General features: G+C 46.2%; 1 protein-coding gene across 1 annotated transcript in view; it reads left to right on the forward strand.

The window, feature by feature from the left end:
* Positions 1 to 19,136, forward strand: part of SLC9A2 (solute carrier family 9 member A2) — a 125,085-nt gene that overhangs the window by 91,450 nt on the left and 14,499 nt on the right. The window contains exons 6-9 of the mRNA XM_079791578.1: positions 695 to 784; positions 1,290 to 1,360; positions 10,599 to 10,760; positions 18,762 to 18,858. Coding sequence (XP_079647704.1) covers positions 695 to 784; positions 1,290 to 1,360; positions 10,599 to 10,760; positions 18,762 to 18,858 — 420 coding nt within the window. The remainder of the gene's footprint in view (positions 1 to 694; positions 785 to 1,289; positions 1,361 to 10,598; positions 10,761 to 18,761; positions 18,859 to 19,136) is intronic.

Raw genomic sequence — 19,136 nt, forward strand, 5'->3', positions numbered from 1 at the left:
CTGGTGGTGACGGCAATGCTTTTCATGTTTCGTTATCATGTAGACTTCTGGCAAGTATTTCTGCGTGTTAAGGACATTTCTTCCTGTTCCTTGCTTCCCAGATCGCCTGTGGTTCTCTCACTCCCCACGGCGGGTGAACATGCCCAGCCCTTTGTGCCCTCCTCATGCCGAGCCCTGCTCCTCCCCGCGCTCCCACGGACCCGACTCCCTGGGCCCGTCCCTGCGTCCCGTTCTCCTCTGCCCGCTCCTAACTGTCTGGGGTATATTGTCCTCCCCATCACACTATAGTCCTCAACTATTCGTGTTTGTGTCTTAAATGACCAAGCTCCTGACATGTATAAAACAGATGCTCAATGAAAATTGTTTTAATAAATCAATGACTGTAAGAATCATTGAGAAGTCTTCTATGGATCATACAAGCAGGTGATTCCTGTAACTTGGATAACACTTTATTCTTTCTTAGAATTTCTTTCTACTTCTTAGAATCACATTTCAATGTCTTGCGTTTTGTCCATCCTGTTTCTAGCAGCATGCCCCGGAGAGCCGGCGGCTGCGGAGGAGGGAATCACAGTGCTTACACCCGCTGTGTCTGGGGACCAGGATATCTTGCTGGTGATGGAACCTCAGGAAAATAAACTTATCACTGAATTTTTATTTCATTTTATAAGAAAATTCACTCTCTCTTCACGTGCAGGGAATAACCATTCGGCCACTCGTGGAGTTTCTCGATGTTAAAAAGGCCAATAAGAAGCAGCAAGCCGTGAGTGAGGAAATCCACAGCCGGGTAGGTCCCAGGGGCTCATGGCCAGGGGAGAGAGGTGGCGGCTCGGTCACACGGTGTGACGGTGTGACGCCAGGTGCTCGGTGCCTGAAGAAGAGGGCATGGAAGAAGGTAGAAAAGAGGGAGGGCTGAGGAAGGCACGAGCTGGGGTGCGGAGCGAGCGAAGCCTCGTGGTGGCTTCTCCGGCTCAGCCTGGCGAGCTCCCCAGTGGAGGCTCCTCATTACCTCCTTCAACCTGAAAATGTTTCCACTAGAAAATTATCGTATTTCATATTTTCTAAAATTATGAATAAACTTTTAAAGATAAAACAATAATCTCAGAATTGCTTAGTATCCAGGTGACAAATATCTCATCAATGTTTGAACATTGATTCTTGTTTCATTGCTTTCAGTAAAAAAAAAAAAAAAAGCAAAAGCTACTAGTATTTGAAGTGTAGGCATGATGTAAATAGAGCAGGAATTATGCTTTTAGTTAAGATTACTCCATGAGCTGCTTTCTTCTTTCCAGTTCTTTGACCATGTGAAGACTGGGATTGAAGACGTCTGTGGACACTGGGGCCACAACTTTTGGAGAGACAAGTAAGGAGGCGGAGGCCCTCCCCTGTGCAGCGGCTCCGGAGGGCCCGGGGGCACTCCTGGCGGGTGTGGTTCTCAGAGTGAACGCTCCCTGTGCTGCCAGAGTGTGTCCTTTAGGACAAGTGGGGCTACAACAGAGCCCTGGAACAGCGCTGGCTTTAACAAGATAGAAGTGTGTTTCTCTCTGATATAAACAGCCTGAGGCAGGCCGTGTAGTCTCCTCGCTGAGTTCTGCTCACAGGTTCCTCACGGTCCCAGGGCCCTCTGTCTAGTTGATGCTACTAACAACTTCCATTTCCAAAGCTGTTCACAGACCAAAGTGTCTGCTCCAGCATTAGCCGTTATGCACAAAGCCCAGGCTGACCTTGGGAAGAAGGATCATGAAGAGACAGAGAATATGTACTAGCCTCCTCCTGACAAGGGCACACACATTCCCACACAGTCCTTCCAGCTACATCACAGGCCTGGCCCTTCACAGCCAGGCCTCAGTCCGTGGGACACTTCACACTGCAAGCGACACTGAAGAATGCATTCTATTTGGTAAAAACTGGGGGCCCCATTACTATTTGTTCTGCCAAATATGTTGAGAGCATCTGAGGCCATATATAGACTAACAGAAATAACAAGTATTTTTAAAGCTACACTTAGCTAAAAGATTATGTGCACTTATATAAATGAGTCTGTCTATCATCTATCACTTGTCTACCATCTATCATCTATCATCTATCTATCATCTATCACTTATCATCTATCATCTATTATCTATTATCTATCACCTATCTATCATCTGTCTGTCTATCATCTATCATCTATCATCTGTCTATCATCTATCATCTATCATCTTTCTGTCATCTATCACCTATCATCTATCACCTATCAACCATCTGCCTACCTATCATCTATCATCTGTCTATCATCTATCATCTCTCTATCTATCATCTGTCTATCACCTATCTACCATCTGCCTATCTGTTATCTATCATCTATCATCTGTCTATCATCTATCTATCACCTATCATGATCATCTATCTATCATCTGTTTATCACCTATCACATATCATCTATCTATCACCTATCAACCATCTGTCTATCTGTCATCTATCATCTATCACCTACCAACCATCTGTCTATCATCTATCATCTCTCTATCTATCATCTGTCTATCATCTGTCTACCTATCTGTGGGGGTTTTGCCTTTAAATGCTCTGTGCTGGATAAATAAGACTAAGTGTCTCTCTTCAAGGATCTTATAGTTGAAGTGGAAAAGGCGGCCTAGCCAGGCAGAACGGCTGGCAAAGAGAGACTTAGGAAGGAGGGGGCATGTCAGCTGGTCCCTGAAGACGGGCAGGTTCTAAGCTGTAGCTGGTGGATCCTCTTGCCCTCCTGCCTGTCCTTCCTCACAGAGCCCACCCCAGCTAATTACATGAAGTTGACCAGCCTACCAATTTGTGTATTTTAATATAGGGAATTTTTAAGTGCTTATGTGACAGTGCACTACATGAGAAGTGTAAGCAATAGACTCGGGCCTTTAAATGTTTGCAGTATAATAAAGGCAACAAAAAAGTCATAAAGCAAATAGAGGGGTGAGTGTGTGTGTGTGTGTGTGTGTGTGTGTGTGTGTGTGCATGTGAGATGTCACTAAGTCATAAAACGAGCTGTGGAGACTTTAAGTGCTAAACCACCTTTATAACCCTGACCATACTGTTTACCAATGGAGAATGGCTCCTTGGACCAAGCTTACTTCATCACTAAAGGAAAGTATTTATTTGTCACATCCTATATAATAAAGAGCTAACACACTAATTAGACCGAACAGCCGAACGACCTTCCAGACGTCCTCCCGGACGAGCTTCCAGATGAAGCCAGGGCTGCGAGGGCCGAGCCCCTTGCATGAATTTCATGCATGGGGCCTCTAGTTTGGTCATAAAGTAATAAAATAACACAAACTAAAATCTCCACTGTAAGAATCTGGCAGCAGCGGCCATTGACCTTGGGCAGTGTTCACGGTTCTGGGGGCAGGAGGCAGCCCAGAGCACCTGGCCCCGTGCCTGTGACTGCACGGCCCTGCTGTCCCCTGCTGCTCCCTTTCCCACGCACTCTTCTCCCTTCCCTGTCATCCTGCTAGGGTGACAGGTGACAGGTGACAAGTGAGTAGAACAATTTGTTCCTTTTCAAAAGTAAAGATTGGACCAAAGATTTATATCACTCCACCGCCCCCAAATGAGGAAAAATATGAGTGTCCTGGCTAGGTAGTTCAGTTGGTTAGAGCCTCATCCTGATATCGGGGCACAGACAAGAATCAACCAATGAATGCACAAATAAGTGGAACAACAAACCGATGTTTCTCTCCCCGTCCCCCTCTCTCTCACTACCTCTGTCTCTCTCTCAAAAAAAAAAAAAAATTGATACATACATTTTTTAAAAAATGATGGGATCCGGGCAGAGTTAGAGGAAGGAAGGTGTGGCTCTGTCTGGGACGCAGGCGGAAGGAGGACCCGGGAAAGGCTGGCGTCCTGTCTTGCAGGGAGAGGCGCTTTATCTCCGAGGCTGAGTCTGTCCCAGGCAAACACTGCAGGTCGCCGCTGATGGAACTGCAAATACTGAATTTGGCAGAGACAGCTGATTCGTGTCTGAAAGACAGTATTGTCCCATGCCTGACTCCTCTGCCATGTGCATACTTCATTTAATTATTTAAACATTTCCTTTAAGCATTTCATGCACAATGTTTTACAGGTAAATCTATAATAATAAAAGTGTAATATGCTAGTTAGACTGGACAGCCGAACGACCTTCCAGACGAAGCCGTGGCTGTCAGGGCGGAGCTCCTTGCATGAATTTCGTGCATCGGCCTTTAGTTTTGAATAATTTTCTGGATGGTCAAGTGCGCTGCTTATGCCAGGAAGTGGGTATGGAACAGTGCGGTACTGACAAGCCATTTTAGCTTAAGTTCTGCTCAGGTCCTCTCTCTGGTATGTACTAATTGTTGATGTTACCAAAGATGACATGAAAAGAAGTGATTGTTTTCGGTGTGCTGGGTACCTTTCCCTTTCCTTATGCTGTGGATTTCCCTGCAGGGAATTCTGGAGGCAGTGGGTCCTTTGAGAAAGATGTGACAGGGCAACGCAGTAAGGGAGTTTCTCCAACTTGGCAGAAGGAATCTAAGGATGGAGAAGGAGACGTCCCATGTGCAGCTTGGCGGAGAAAGGAAAGGTGTAGAAATAAAGCAGAAGAAAGTGCACAGTCCGCTGGCCGGTGTGCTCAGTGCGCCAGAGGCCGCTGTTCACTGCCCGGCTCCGTGGTCCCCCAGGGCCGCGCGGAGGCAGCCAGTCCATGTGGATGTTTCTCTCACATCGGCTTCTATGTCTCTCTCCCTCTCCCTTCCTCTCTCTCTAACATCAATGAAAACATATTTTTAAAAAGGAAAGTGCACAGCTCCTCCCCCAAAAAGCATCAGACGTCATTACCCTTAATGTTTATTCTTCATTTTGTTTGAATCGAGGGAAAAGCTAAGACAATAACAAAAGACATTTTAAAAGAGGTGTTGCTGCCAAGGGTCCTGCTCAAACTTAGACCAAAGTGGGGCCCAGCAGTTAGTGCCGGGGCCAGTCAAGAGCAAAGCCTCTAAGGATGACTAATTACTCGCAGCCCTCGGCGTTCAAAACCAAGAATCTGGTTAGCATTGTTTTTTGTTTGTTTGTTTTCAAAGCACAGGTGTGCCTATAAAACTCCTTGGGCTCTTGGTAATCACTGTAATAAATTTATTTCTTTCTCAACAAATATTTACTGCATGCTGTATTGTTTACATATTGACATAATAATGTTACATAACAAACCAACCCAATAGTCAAGCGCTCAAAACAATAGTCACTTATTATTAAAGCACCTGAGACAGGAGGGGGGCAGCTGCTCTGGGAGGGCGGGCGGGTCTGACTGGTCACGCTCCTGCCGCAGGGGCGTGTGTGGTGTCCCTGGCCCGCTGCCTCTTCTGTGCCCGCGCTGGCTTCACCTGCTCCGTGTGGCATTCTCCTCTGTCTCGGGACTGATGGCCACTCCATTCACATCCTCCTCGCAGTACGTGTGCAGGCGCGGGAGGCATGGTAGGATGAGCAAGCCTCTGCTTCCATTGCGTGTCTGCTGTTAGCCCACTGACCAACGCAAGGAACTACTGAGCTGAGTGGCGGGAAGCAGGCCAGGTGGGTAGAAGGACATTGCCGAGTACCATGGCAGAGGGTGTGGATATAGGGAGGAACTGGGGCCGCAGGATTCCTTCTTGCATCCAAGCTTACAAATGTGAGGCACTGAGCTGTGCGCTGGCCGGAAACAACCCCCACCTCAGCCCACAGAGGCCACTCTTGTGCAAGGAAAGCACAAATACTAGTTTCATAGCACATCAGAAAATAGCTTCTGTGGAGGAAAATGTATCCACGAAACAGAAAAGGAAGTCTGGTCGAGAACAGGAGACATGTCTGTCGAAGGAGGGTCCCCAGGGGGAGGAATAGTCAGTAGAGAAGCCATAGGTGGGAGCGCAGCTGGAGAGTGTCCAGTACAGCAAGGATATCAGCAGGGACATCAGGAAGGACACCAGCAAGGACACCAGGAAGGACACCAGCAAGGACATCAGGAAGGACACCAGCAAGGACATCAGGAAGGACACCAGCAAGGACACCAGGAAGGACACCAGCAAGGACACCAGGAAGGACACCAGCAAGGACATCAGGAAGGACACCAGCAAGGACACCAGCAAGGACACCAGCAAGGACATCAGGAAGGACACCAGCAAGGACACCAGCAAGGACACCAGCAAGGACATCAGGAAGGACACCAGCAAGGACACCAGCAAGGACACCAGTAAGGACACCAGCAAGGACACCAGCAAGGACATCAGGAAGGACACCAGCAAGGACACCAGTAAGGACACCAGCAAGGACACCAGCAAGGACATCAGGAAGGACATCAGGAAGGACACCAGCAAGGACACCAGCAAGGACACCAGCAAGGACACCAGGAAGGACACCAGCAAGGACACCAGCAAGGACACCAGTAAGGACACCAGCAAGGACACCAGCAAGGACATCAGGAAGGACATCAGGAAGGACACCAGCAAGGACACCAGCAAGGACATCAGGAAGGACATCAGGAAGGACACCAGCAAGGACACCAGCAAGGACACCAGCAAGGACACCAGCAAGGACACCAGCAAGGACATCAGGAAGGACACCAGGAAGGACACCAGCAAGGACATCAGGAAGGACACCAGCAAGGACACCAGCAAGGACACCAGCAAGGACACCAGCAAGGACATCAGGAAGGACACCAGCAAGGACACCAGCAAGGACACCAGCAAGGACACCAGCAAGGACATCAGGAAGGACATCAGGAAGGACACCAGGAAGGACACCAGCAAGGACACCAGGAAGGACACCAGCAAGGACACCAGCAAGGACACCAGCAAGGACACCAGCAAGGACATCAGGAAGGACATCAGGAAGGACACCAGGAAGGACACCAGCAAGGACATCAGGAAGGACACCAGCAAGGACACCAGCAAGGACACCAGCAAGGACACCAGCAAGGACATCAGGAAGGACATCAGGAAGGACACCAGGAAGGACACCAGCAAGGACACCAGCAAGGACACCAGCAAGGACACCAGCAAGGACATCAGGAAGGACACCAGCAAGGACACCAGCAAGGACACCAGCAAGGACATCAGGAAGGACATCAGGAAGGACACCAGGAAGGACACCAGGAAGGACACCAGCAAGGACACCAGCAAGGACACCAGCAAGGACATCAGGAAGGACACCAGGAAGGACACCAGGAAGGACACCAGCAAGGACACCAGGAAGGACATCAGGAAGGACACCAGCAAGGACACCAGCAAGGACACCAGCAAGGACACCAGCAAGGACATCAGGAAGGACATCAGGAAGGACACCAGCAAGGACATCAGGAAGGACACCAGGAAGGACACCAGCAAGGACATCAGGAAGGACATCAGGAAGGACACCAGGAAGGACACCAGGAAGGACACCAGCAAGGACATCAGGAAGGACATCAGGAAGGACATCAGGAAGGACATCAGGAAGGACACCAGCAAGGACACCAGCAAGGACACCAGCAAGGACATCAGGAAGGACACCAGCAAGGACACCAGCAAGGACACCAGCAAGGACACCAGGAAGGACACCAGGAAGGACACCAGCAAGGACACCAGGGAGGACACCAGCAAGGACACCAGGAAGGACACCAGCAAGGAGAGGAAGGCTGAGGGTCCCGGGTAAGAGGAGCACTAAGCGGTGCAGCTGCGGTTGTATAGGGCCTCCAGGTCATGGCTGTTCCTCAGGTGAGATGCAGGGGAGTCTCACTGTTTGATGTACACTTTAACGGGATCACTGTGGCTTCTGTGTCAAGGATGGGCTGTAGAAATTCAGCGGTAGGAGCAGGGAGACCAATCAGGTGCCCGTTGTAAGAATTCATCGAGAGATAACCATGTCTTGGCGTGGTGATAGCAGTAAAGTGGTGAGGAATGGTTGGGTTTTGTAGGTATTTTGGCACCAAGAGAAACTGCTGATAGGGTGGACAGGGAGAATTTGTTTGCCAGAGGCATTGTAACAAAGTACCACCGTTGGGGTGGCTTAAACAATAGCAGTTTATTTCCTCCGTTCTGTGAGCTACAAGTCCAAGGTCAGCGTGCTGATAGATGTTGTTCCTTCTGAGGGCCATGAGGGAAGGGCCTGTCACAGGCCTCTCTCCTTGGCGTAAAGACGGCCTCTTCTTCCTGCCTCTTCATGGCATCCTCCCTCAGTGCATGTTTGTCCGCGTTTTCTCTTATTACACAGGCCCACTCGAGTGACCTCATTTTCACGGAATCACTCCTGTCTCCACATATGGCCACATTCTGAGGGACTGGCATTCTGGCTTCAACATAGGAATTTTTAGATGGACACCATCCTATATAATAAAGAGGGAATGTGCTAATTGACCATCACTCTGTCACAAAGATGGCTGCACCCACAGCTGAGGCCAAGTTCCCATAAGGAGCCTTAAAGAGCAATGAGCAGGGACCTGAGGCTATGCCCTCCCCCACCCCTGTGGGGCTTGACAGGGGATCTCAGGCCCCGCCCCCCACCTGGCAGGGCTTGACAGGGGACCTCAAGGTGCACTTTCCATCCTGGTGCTGGGCTAGGGGACCTCAGGCTGCTCCCCCCGCCCCAGTGCCAGGCTGGGGGACCCCAGGCCGTGCCCCCCACCAGGTGGGGCTTGACAGGGGACCTCAGGCCATGCCCCCCGCCCCAGCACTGGGCCAGGGGACCTGAGGCTGCGCCCCCCTGCCTGACTGGGCTTGACAAGGGATCTCAGGCCGTGTCCCCCACCTGGCAGGGCTTGACGGAAGACCTCAAGGCACGCCCCCGCCCTGGTGCTGGGCCAGGGGACCTGAAGCTACGCCCCCTGCCTGGCAGGGCTTGACAAGGGTGGGACTGGCCGGGTCTGGATCTAGCCCAATGGGAGGGGTGCTGGCCGGGTCTGGGTCTCATGCAATTTTGAGGTGCATGTGGGTGGGTGGGGACTTGACTCCGGGTCCCATGGTGAGCCCCAGACTCTGACAGGAGGAAGATTTTCATATACATTTTACTAATTTTCTCTCATCTCTGACACTTCTATTATAAAGGGCAAATAGCAATATTAAATTATTTCCTCTAAGTAATCCCCTTTTAATGTGCACGAAATTCATGCACCAGGTCACTAGTTCAGTTATAACATGGAACATGAGAGAAGAAGAATCAAAGATGACATCAGGGTTCTGACCTGGTGGAGCTCCCATTAACGGAAATGGTGGGAGGGTTACGGGAGGAGACAAGCCCAGCTTGAGCACATGGAGATTGAGAGGTCTGCTCGATAGCCACATGGAGATGTTGATTAGGCTGCTGAATATTTATTTCTGGGGTTTGGGAGAGAGGCTGGAGCTGTAGATACACATGTGAGAGTCACTGGCCTAGAGAAGCTATTAAAGTCCATGCACCAGGAGGGTGCGTGGAGGTGGAGAAGAGGACCAGAGGCAGAGCCAGGGGCACTCCTGCACAAAGCGGACGGGAAGAGGAAAAGGGATTCTAAAAAGCGGTTGAGGGAGAGGTAGGCAGGGACCCAGAGCAGTGTGTTTCCCAGAAGACACTGTTTTAAACAGCAGAGGTCAGAAAAGCTGAGAGCTAAATAGTTGGCCATTGGATTTATGTTGTGGGGGGATTACTGGTTACTTCAAAATGGGTAATTGGAATCGAGTATTGGAGGGAAAAGCCTGAATTTTCAAGAGAGAATTAAAGGAGAGGAATTGTAGACAGAATATTAACAACACTTTTGAATAATTTTGCTGAAAAGAGAAGCAGAGAAATAGGAAATGTAGAAATACATACTAGATTCATGTATCAATATGTGCTATATACACTTTTATTTGCATGTATCCATATTTTATGGACATCTGTATTCAGGTATGCACATTTTAAAATAATTATAATGATCAGCACTGCTACTACGTTTCCCCCCAGGAGTAGTGGAAATTATTTCATTGTTGAAAGCAAGTTTTTTCTTAGTGTAGGTCAAGCATGTAAAACTCAAAGGCTAACACGGGCCAAATAAACAAGGTGTGAGTGTATGTGGGCCGCAAAGAAACAAGTCTCAATTTTCATAGAAACATAGGTTTATTTTGATAGAGACATGATGACTACAAAGGGCTGAAATAAATGAGTAATTGGTAACATAAAATAATAGAACATTTTAATAAAAATTAATATTTTTTCTTGAACATTAACTTACCAGACACTAAATAACTGCACAAATTAATAAGTGGAATGCAAATAAATCTACTCTTCTTTTCTCCAAAAGCAAAATATTTCCTGTTGCGCTCACCAAACAAGTCAGTCCAAGACTAATGACGTGGCCATTGGCCGCTAAAATATTCGCTGCTGGTATTAGTGGACAGAAATGGTACACCTGCGCGTAAGGGAAATGAATGCAACACGATTATAGTAACCAGTCATTGTAGTTCGTTATTAATAATTATGTGTAACAGGATATTGTAAAAATTAAGTTATGAAATATTTATTAAAACGTTTCTTACATCCGTTACATTGGCTGGGCCGCAAAAATATTCATTGTGGGCCCCATGCGGATGCGGCCCAAAAGCTTGACATGCTTGGTGTAGGTAGCATTAGTTAATCAAAGCTTTAATTTTCCTTATTTCCAGGTTTAAAAAGTTTGATGACAAATACCTGCGGAAGCTTTTGATTCGGGAAAACCAGCCCAAGTCGAGCATTGTGTCCTTATACAAAAAGCTGGAGATAAAGCACGCCATCGAGATGGCGGAGACCGGGCTGAGGAGCGCCGGGCCTTCGTTTGCGTCTCTGAAGTAAGCACCACTCACAGATAAAAGCTGGCGTCGCCGAGTGTGTCGTTAAAGTTAGTTTTAGGGTTTCTGAAGCCAGTAATAATAACGAATTTGCCCTGTGTCCTGGAGAGATACCTTCAGATCTCACAGAAGAATGCGATTCTGCTTAAAAGTGAAAAATGTAGACATGTGTCTTATGCTGTATTACCTCAGGTCATGTCACGTCTCATCACGTCTGTTATTTTAAAATCAGCTAGTCAGGGGATGCCTTGTCATGTGTAGGGTGGCTGTGCTCTGGGAAATTCGATGCTTTGGAAAGTAAGTTAAAGTCTCTTCAGCAGGCATTCTGCAGTGGAATACTTTAAGGTGTGTTCTATGTGCAGGAAGTTATTTAGCAACTAACGGCCCGGTGCACACCTGGCCTGCAGGGATTGGGCTGAAGCCGGCTCTCCGACATCCCCCAAGGGGTCCTGTATTGCGAGAGGTTGGTTCTTGGCAACCAGAATCAAGCTCCCTCCTCTCTGGTTCTGGGTACGTCACCAGAGAACCACAGCTACCAAGTCACTGCAGCTGCCAAGTCACTGCAGCTCGGCAGCTCCTACGTTGAGCATCTGCCCCCTGGTGGTCAGTGTGCGTCATAGCTACTGGCCAGTCAGCCAATGGGCCGGTCACCTAGGCTTTTATATACTAGAGGCCCAGTGCACGGCCTGCGCCCTCTCACAGTCTGGGAGCCCTCGGGGGATGTCCAACTGACAGCTTAGGCCTGCTCTTGGGGAGTGGGCTTAAGTTGTCAGTCGGACATCCTTAGAACTGCTGTGGAGGCGGGAGAGGCTCCTGCCATTGCCGCTGCACTCACCAGCCGTGAGCCCAGCTTCTGGCTGAGTGGCGCTCCCCCTTGGGAGAGCACTGACCACCAGGTGGCAGCTCCTGCGTTGAGCATCTGCCGCCTGGTAGTCAGTGCCAGTATAGCAACTGGTTGTTCTGCTGTTCGATTGATTTGCATAGTAGCCTTTTATTATATAGGATAGATTTCCTTGGAGATGGCACAGTGTCATAGTTTAAGGCCAGAAAGGACATTAGTTTGGTGATTTCTGCTGCAGTGTTTCCCAACCCAGCGCCTGCTAGAAACAGCTTGGAAGTAGGAACTCCCAGAGCTACCAGGCCCACCCAGACCAACAGGATCAGGATCTCTGGGGCCAAGGACCAGAGACAGGCGGCTTTATAAGCCCTTCAGATGTTTTTAATTTAAGCGGGACTGAGATCCACTGACCTAGTGTGTCTCCTTAATTTTAAAACAGAGGAGCCCAGCCAGCATGGCTGAGTGGTTGAGCGTCAACCTAGGAACCGGGAGGTTAGGGTTCAATTCCCGGTCAGGGCACATGCCCAGGTTACCAGCTCGAACTCCAGTGTAGGATGCTGTGAAAGGAAAAACAGATAGGGTATGCCTTTAAATGTCATAGCTCTCCTTGCTCGCCTTGGCTTTTCAATGACAGCACCCACCCCACACCCACCCCCTTACTGTCATGGATGCTTTTCATGATCCCTGAGAGGAAGAAAATGCCCCCTGTTGCCAAACCCTGGCTCATCACACTGCAGATGACCCTCTTGGACAGATGCAGGAACTCTCTCACTCCCAGTCCAAGAGAGGGTGTTTTGACCTTTGATCTCGTTCTTGGTTTGTTTTCTTTAAATGGTGGTAAACACAGACTTCCTTTGAACCTTTGATAAGCCTACAGTTTACATTCACACTCCTTTAGCTTGATTTCTCTCCCTCTCCCTTCCTCTCTGAAATCAATAAAAATATATTTTATAAATAAGTAAAATAAAATAAAACAAAACAGAAGAAATGAATACTCAGAATTGTGAAGTGATTTACATATAAAACCCAAAGTCTTACAGCAAAATTACAGCAGAACAGAATGATAGGCTCTACTGCTTTCACTGATGAGCTTGAAGCTCATTTAAACTAAATGTCATCTAATTAAAATTCTAACAGTGGGAGTGTTTATATGAGAGAGGAAGCATCAAATCACACCCAACCACATAAACCATGATTTTACTAGGACTCCAAGTCTCCTATGAAAATTATGGGAGTTTATGCAAGCCAGAATGAAAAGAAACAGTGACCAGGATGGCTTGGAGGTCAAGGCATCATGTTGTGTCATAAACAGTAGTGAACTGAGCAGAATGACTGACGTATAGTTGCACTCAGCAGAGAATGCTCTGCGTGCCCTTACACTGGTCCATTTATTGCCCTGAGATTGAGCTTTCCAAGTAGAAAACGGAGCTACACTGACCCTTAAGTTTCCCTCTAGCTTTACAATTTCAAGATCTTTCTTACGCACCATTCCATTTGCAGCTGAAACAAAGGATGAGTCAATTAGCCAGCTTCTCAAAGAAGAGCCATTGTTTCTGTGATCACAGAAGAGAAAATTCTCAGTTCTACTCTCTGTTCACAGTTCATTTTGCAGTTGGTAGTAGGTAAAGGCAAGTGTTTAGGACTAGGGAACTTGGCAACAGAATGAATGGCTGCTGCATAGTTGGCTGAATGAGTGCCTTATGAACCACTCCACCTCTCCCAAAATGTTTTATCTAGAGGAGAGAAGCAAAAGGGGAGATAATAAGGAATCATACATTATAATAAAGAGGTAATATGCAAATTAACCATCACACTGTTACAAAATGGCTGCGCCCACAGCAGAGGTGGGGTTCCCATAACGAGTGATCAGCAGGAACCTGAGGCTGCATGAAGCCGGGCTGGGCTGGGGGACCTGAGGCTGCACCCCCCTGCCCAGTGGGGATTCACTGGGAACCTCAGGCTGCACCCCCCACCCAGCGGGGCTTGACGGGGGTGGGGCTGGCCAGGTCTGGATCTCGCCCAATGGGGGTGGGGTCAGCTGGGTCTGGGTCTCGCATGATTTTGAGGCGTGCGCGGGTGGGCAGGGACTTGACTCTGGGTCCCACGGCACACCCCAGACTCTGCCAGAAGGAAGATTTTCATATACATTTTACTAATTTTCTTTCATCTCTGACACTTCTATTATGAGAAAGGGCAGATCGCAATATTAAACTATTTCCTCTAATTAATTACCTTTTAATGTGCACGAATTTCGTGCACCGGGCCACCAGTATTTCTAATAATAATGGACTGAGTGCTACAGACCAAACCAGCTTCTGAGAATAACTAGAAAAAAGGACAAAACGTATTTTTAAAACCTGCTTGTAAGCAGGGAAGTACCAGCATGGGGGGGATGTTTTCAGCCAAGAGTCAGGAGAACAGGGAACCGAGAAGATGGAGCCGGCATTAGGTCCTGTTCCCTCCTGGGTCACAGAGAAGGTGTCTGAGCCCAAAAGGTTAGAACAGAGGTTTCACAGACAGATGGGTCACAGAGATAACACGGGAACTCAGGGCCCACAAGAGGGAGGAGCGCTGGTGTCCAGCCGTAGGTGTTACCGCACAGCCTGCACCTTACCCTCCAATCAAAGAAGCCCAGTCTAGGATCCTCTTAATCCACGACTGTTTGTCACCTGAGCGTGATATTCCCCCTATCCCAGTTGCTTTAGGGAAGGAAATGTAACTATTCTCTGGAAGAAAATAAGAGCATAAAAAGCCTTAAACTGTCTCTATGATATTTTCATATTTAATGTTTAGCAACCAATCAAAAGAAAATGAATAGACAACGAAATGTGACTGAAAACATTGAGAAAAAGATAAAAACAGAATAGTAACAGGTAAATGGAAGATTCAGATAATTGAGTTACCAACATGACCTTTAGCCCTTCCTGGCTTGGCTCAGTGGATAGAGCATCTATCTGCCTGCAGACTGAAGGGTCCTGGGTTTGATTCCGGTCAGGGCTCATGCCCGGGTTGCAGGCTTGATCCCCAGGAGGGGGCGTGCAGGAGGCAGCCAATCCATGATTCTCATCATTGATGTTTCTATCTCTCCCTCTCCCTTCCTCTCTGATATAAATAAAAATTTATTTAAAAAGCATGGGCTTTAAAATGAAATATAATAAGCCTAAAAAAAGAAAAGGGCATTGGCATTTTGGGCATTGTCATGGAGATTACATGAATAAAAACATCTTAGTGGAATATTTGAGCTAAAAATAAAGCAACTAAATTTAGGATCTCATTTGATAGGTGTATACACAGGTTAGATACAGCTGAAAAGATAATTGATAAATTGGGAGATAGGAGAAAAGAAAACCAGAATGAAGCACAAAGTTGCGGGTGGGGGGTGAGGATGAAAATGTGGAAAAGAAAGTAAGAAACATATGGAAGATAGTCAAAAGTTCCAAAAGGTAAGGACACATATGTAACACCGTAACCAATAAAGAATTTTTTTTAAAAAAAAGTTCCAAAAGGAAGTGAGAGAAAAATTGGTAAAAGCAATATTTTAAGACAAAATGACTAATAATTTCCCCAAACAGATAAAAGACATAAAATGTGACAAACCCCAAGCAGATTAGATATGAAGAAAACCAAATGCAGGCATATGATCGTAAAAACTGCTGAAGATCAAAAGCACAAAGAGAAAATTTAAACATACTCAGAGAAAAAGAGACCTATTTCTTTAAAAGAAAAAACTGACAATTATTTTTCAACAAACACAGTGGAAACCATTGTTATCTTAAAATTTTTTAAAGAAAGTAACTTATAACCTAGTTTCATATCGTGCTATAACACCCTTCAAAAAAGTAGGTTAAAACATTTTCAGACGAAAACCATCATATTGAAGTCAATGATAAAGGGTTTCATAGAAAAGCTTGCAGATGAAGGAGGAATTAAAGCAATGGGAATGGAAAATATCTGTAAAATTTAATGAGTATTAATTGCATAAAATAATAATGTCTGTGGGGTTTTAAATCTATACAGACTTAAAACTAACAACAATAGTAGCTTATAAATTGAGAGGGAGGTAAATGGTATTATTGATCCCTGCATTGTTCAGTAAGTGGTAAAAATAAAAATGTATTTTGGACTTTAATAAGTCAACAATTAATATTATAATCTCAGATAACCACTAAAAAAATAGTTAAAGAAGGTAACAAGCCAACATAGAAGAGAAATGAAATAACAAAATAAAATAAATTATAAGAATAAACAATCATAGAACATATAGGACAAACAGAATGCAAATAGTAAGAAAATAATCTTAAAAACAAATTATATTAAATATGAACTTACTCCATTTAAAAGGGAGAAATGATTAGAATGTATAAAAATACACTACTCACTAGATGTTGTTTAAGAAAGATACTACTTATATGTAAGGGTAGAGGATGGCTAGAAATAAAAAGTTGAAAAAGTTATACCATTAAAGCACTAAACAAAAGAAAGTTTGTATAATCACATTACCATAAAATGTAAACATTATGCAAAAATATTGCTATAAATAAATACATTTTATAATGACAAAGTTTCAAATCTATAAGAAGGCATAACAAGTCTAAATTAGCACACAAATATGACAGCCTCAAATATATGAACCAAAACTTGACAGAACCACAAGTAAAATACACAAATTCAGAATGGTGCTGGGTGTTTTAAGTGTAAACAAGGGAGGTAGTTGTGCTCTTATCACTAGATTTAAGCAAACACATGTTATTTAAAACTTGGTGGGAACATCGTACAAGAAAATTAGACACCATCCCTAGCCTGGCTGCTCGATGGTTAGAGCGCCGGCCCACGGCCTGAAGGGCCCCGTGTTTGATTCTGGTCAAGGGCATGTACCTTTGTTGCAGGCTCATTCCCCGGTGCTGGTCAGGGCTGAGCAGGAGGCAACCAATCGATGTGTCTCTCTCACATCAATGTTTCTTTCTCTGTCTCTGCCCCTCCCTTCCTCTCTCCCTAGAAATCAATGAAAGAAATAGTGTCAAGTGAGGATTAACAAAAAGAAAAAGAAAATCAGACACCAAAAAGGTTGTTATTTATTGACCTTATTTGTTCATTTCAACTTTAAAATTATGTTAATTAAATTAAATTAAACTAGAAAGTTGAACAGCTATCTAACCACAATGTCTGTCTGAAAAGATGCTTCTTAAAAAACCCTCTAAGCAAAGGAGGCAATAATGAATCGTCTAAATATAGGAAAGTTTGATGAAGCCTTGAATTTCTTTGTTCATTCCTTTGTGCCTATCCATTACCACTGGGCACAGCTTTGTACCCCAGTAATCACCATTATTCTTAGTTTACAGTAGCAGCGTTTAAAATAATATGAGCACTGCGTTCTTTATTTTGTGTGCCCTGGCTCATCTTTTGTGTGCGTTTATGTTTATTATCTGGCCAGCTTTTTCCCTTAATTTATTGAGGGAGTTAGAGTAAAACTATATAAACATAGTCATTCCCATTGTTCGCAGTACTTACGGTTCTGTAAAGTCGCCCTTGGATGCTGATTTGCAAACATTGAACCATTGCTTCTGGGGGAAAAAACAGGGTTAGGTTCCTGGGCGCCTCAGGTCAGAATGCTTTAATCAGCCAATCAATGCATAACTTGGTTCCATTTGAAAATGCCTTATGAAATACACTGTGATGTCATTACCATTGAACTTGCGGCCAGCGGCACCGCAGCTCATGCTGGAAGGAAGCCTGCGGAGCACTGCTTTTCTCAGAAGGCCCATCACAGCCCCGTGCACAGGGGACACGCCCCGCTTCAGAACTACGCTTGGGGACCATTTAAAACAGCAAAACCACCAACACAAAACGCAGAACTGTGAAAACTTGTCACTAAATAGACCACGAGAAGGGCCGTTTTTGACAGCACAGAGCTAAAACCAGAAAGCAGAGCGTTGCTATCTCACCCTCATGTGGGAACCTGCACATCAATCCATGCAAATGTCTCTCCACTTCGCACAGTCCCTCCGTGCCTGGGCAGGTGCCCAGCATGACAGTGTGCTTACCAAGTGCATTTCACCACCAGGTGGCTCTGTCGGCACCCCTGAGTAATGAGGACGGACTGTACACACATGGATATTATCAATGGTCTTTTTGCAACCATATCTAATGACATGTTTTTAAAGTGCAGGCCAGGATAGCAAAATACGCTAATTAAGTTTCTGTTGGAAAAAAAACAATCCTGTGTTACTTTTTTATGACAAATTAGAAATAATAAAGCGATAGCAGTATAAGCCACTATAGTCTAACTTCCTTAAAAAACAATCACACAAGCAGACTGGGGATGTCTGTGCAGGACTAAACCTGTCCTCAGTGATCTTGCACTGAGATAAAACTTCAGAATTTTAAATTATTTTAAAATGTTTAATTATGCCTAAGTGTCATTCTTAATTAAGAGTATTCTTCTTAAAGTAGAGGCCCAGAGCACAAAATTTGTGCATGGGGGGAGAAGGTCCTCTCAGCCCAGCCTGCACCCTCTCCAATCCGGGACCCCTTGGGGGATGTCCAACTGCCAGTCTAGGCCAAACTGGCAGTCGGACATCCCTCTCACAATTGGGGACCGCTGGCTCCTAACTGCTCACCTGCCTGCCTGCTTGATCACCCCTAAATGCCCCCCTGACAGCCTGATCGCCCTAGTCGCCTCTGCCTGCCAGCCTGATCACCTCTAACTGACCCCCCTGCTGGCCAGGTCACTCCAACTGCCCCCTTCTGCCAGCCTGGTCGCCCCTATCTGCCCCCCCTGCCAGCCTGGTAGCCACTTACTGCTCCCCCTGCCAGCTTGGTCGCCCCCAACTTCCTCCTCCCCACCCCCGCTGGCCTTGTTGCCCCCAACTGCCCCCCCTGCCAGCTTGGTCGCCCCACGCAGCCTGCTATTCAGTCATTTGGTCATCCCTCACGAACCCCCCTGCTGGCCTGGTTGCCCCATGCAGCCTGCTGTTTAGTTGTTTAGTCATCCCTCACTAACCCCCCAGCCAGCCTCATTGCCCCACGTAGCCTGCTGTTCAGTCGTCTGTCTGGTTGTTTTGGTCGTGATGGCCCTTGGCTTTTTATATATTAGGATAATGATATTATGTCTTTAAGAAAGACTATTTTTTGAACAGTAAATCATTCTTTTTCTCAACTTTCAGTGACTGTCATGAAGAAAAAATAAGGAAGCTTACACCTGGTGAAATGGATGAAATACGAGAAATATTATCAAGAAATCTCTATCAAATCCGCCAGCGAGTGAGAATAATTTATCTAACAAAATATTTACTTGCTTTTAACTAAAAATATGCTTTCTGATTTTGTACTATCCAATTATAGTGCATATGGTCCCACCATTACACTAATCCTGAGTCCCACCCCAGGCATCTTCTCTCTCTCAGACCCCATTCCACAGTGCACTGTCCTCCAGGCACCATGCATGGGGAGTCTTCAGGGAGTTCTGCCTCTCTGAGCTTGGAGACTTAAAATATACACATGTGGCCCTAGCCAGTTTGGCTCAATGATTGGAGCATTGG

Source organism: Cnephaeus nilssonii (assembly GCF_951640355.1).
Source record: "Cnephaeus nilssonii genome assembly, chromosome: 15".
NCBI classification, from domain to species: domain Eukaryota; kingdom Metazoa; phylum Chordata; class Mammalia; order Chiroptera; family Vespertilionidae; genus Cnephaeus; species Cnephaeus nilssonii.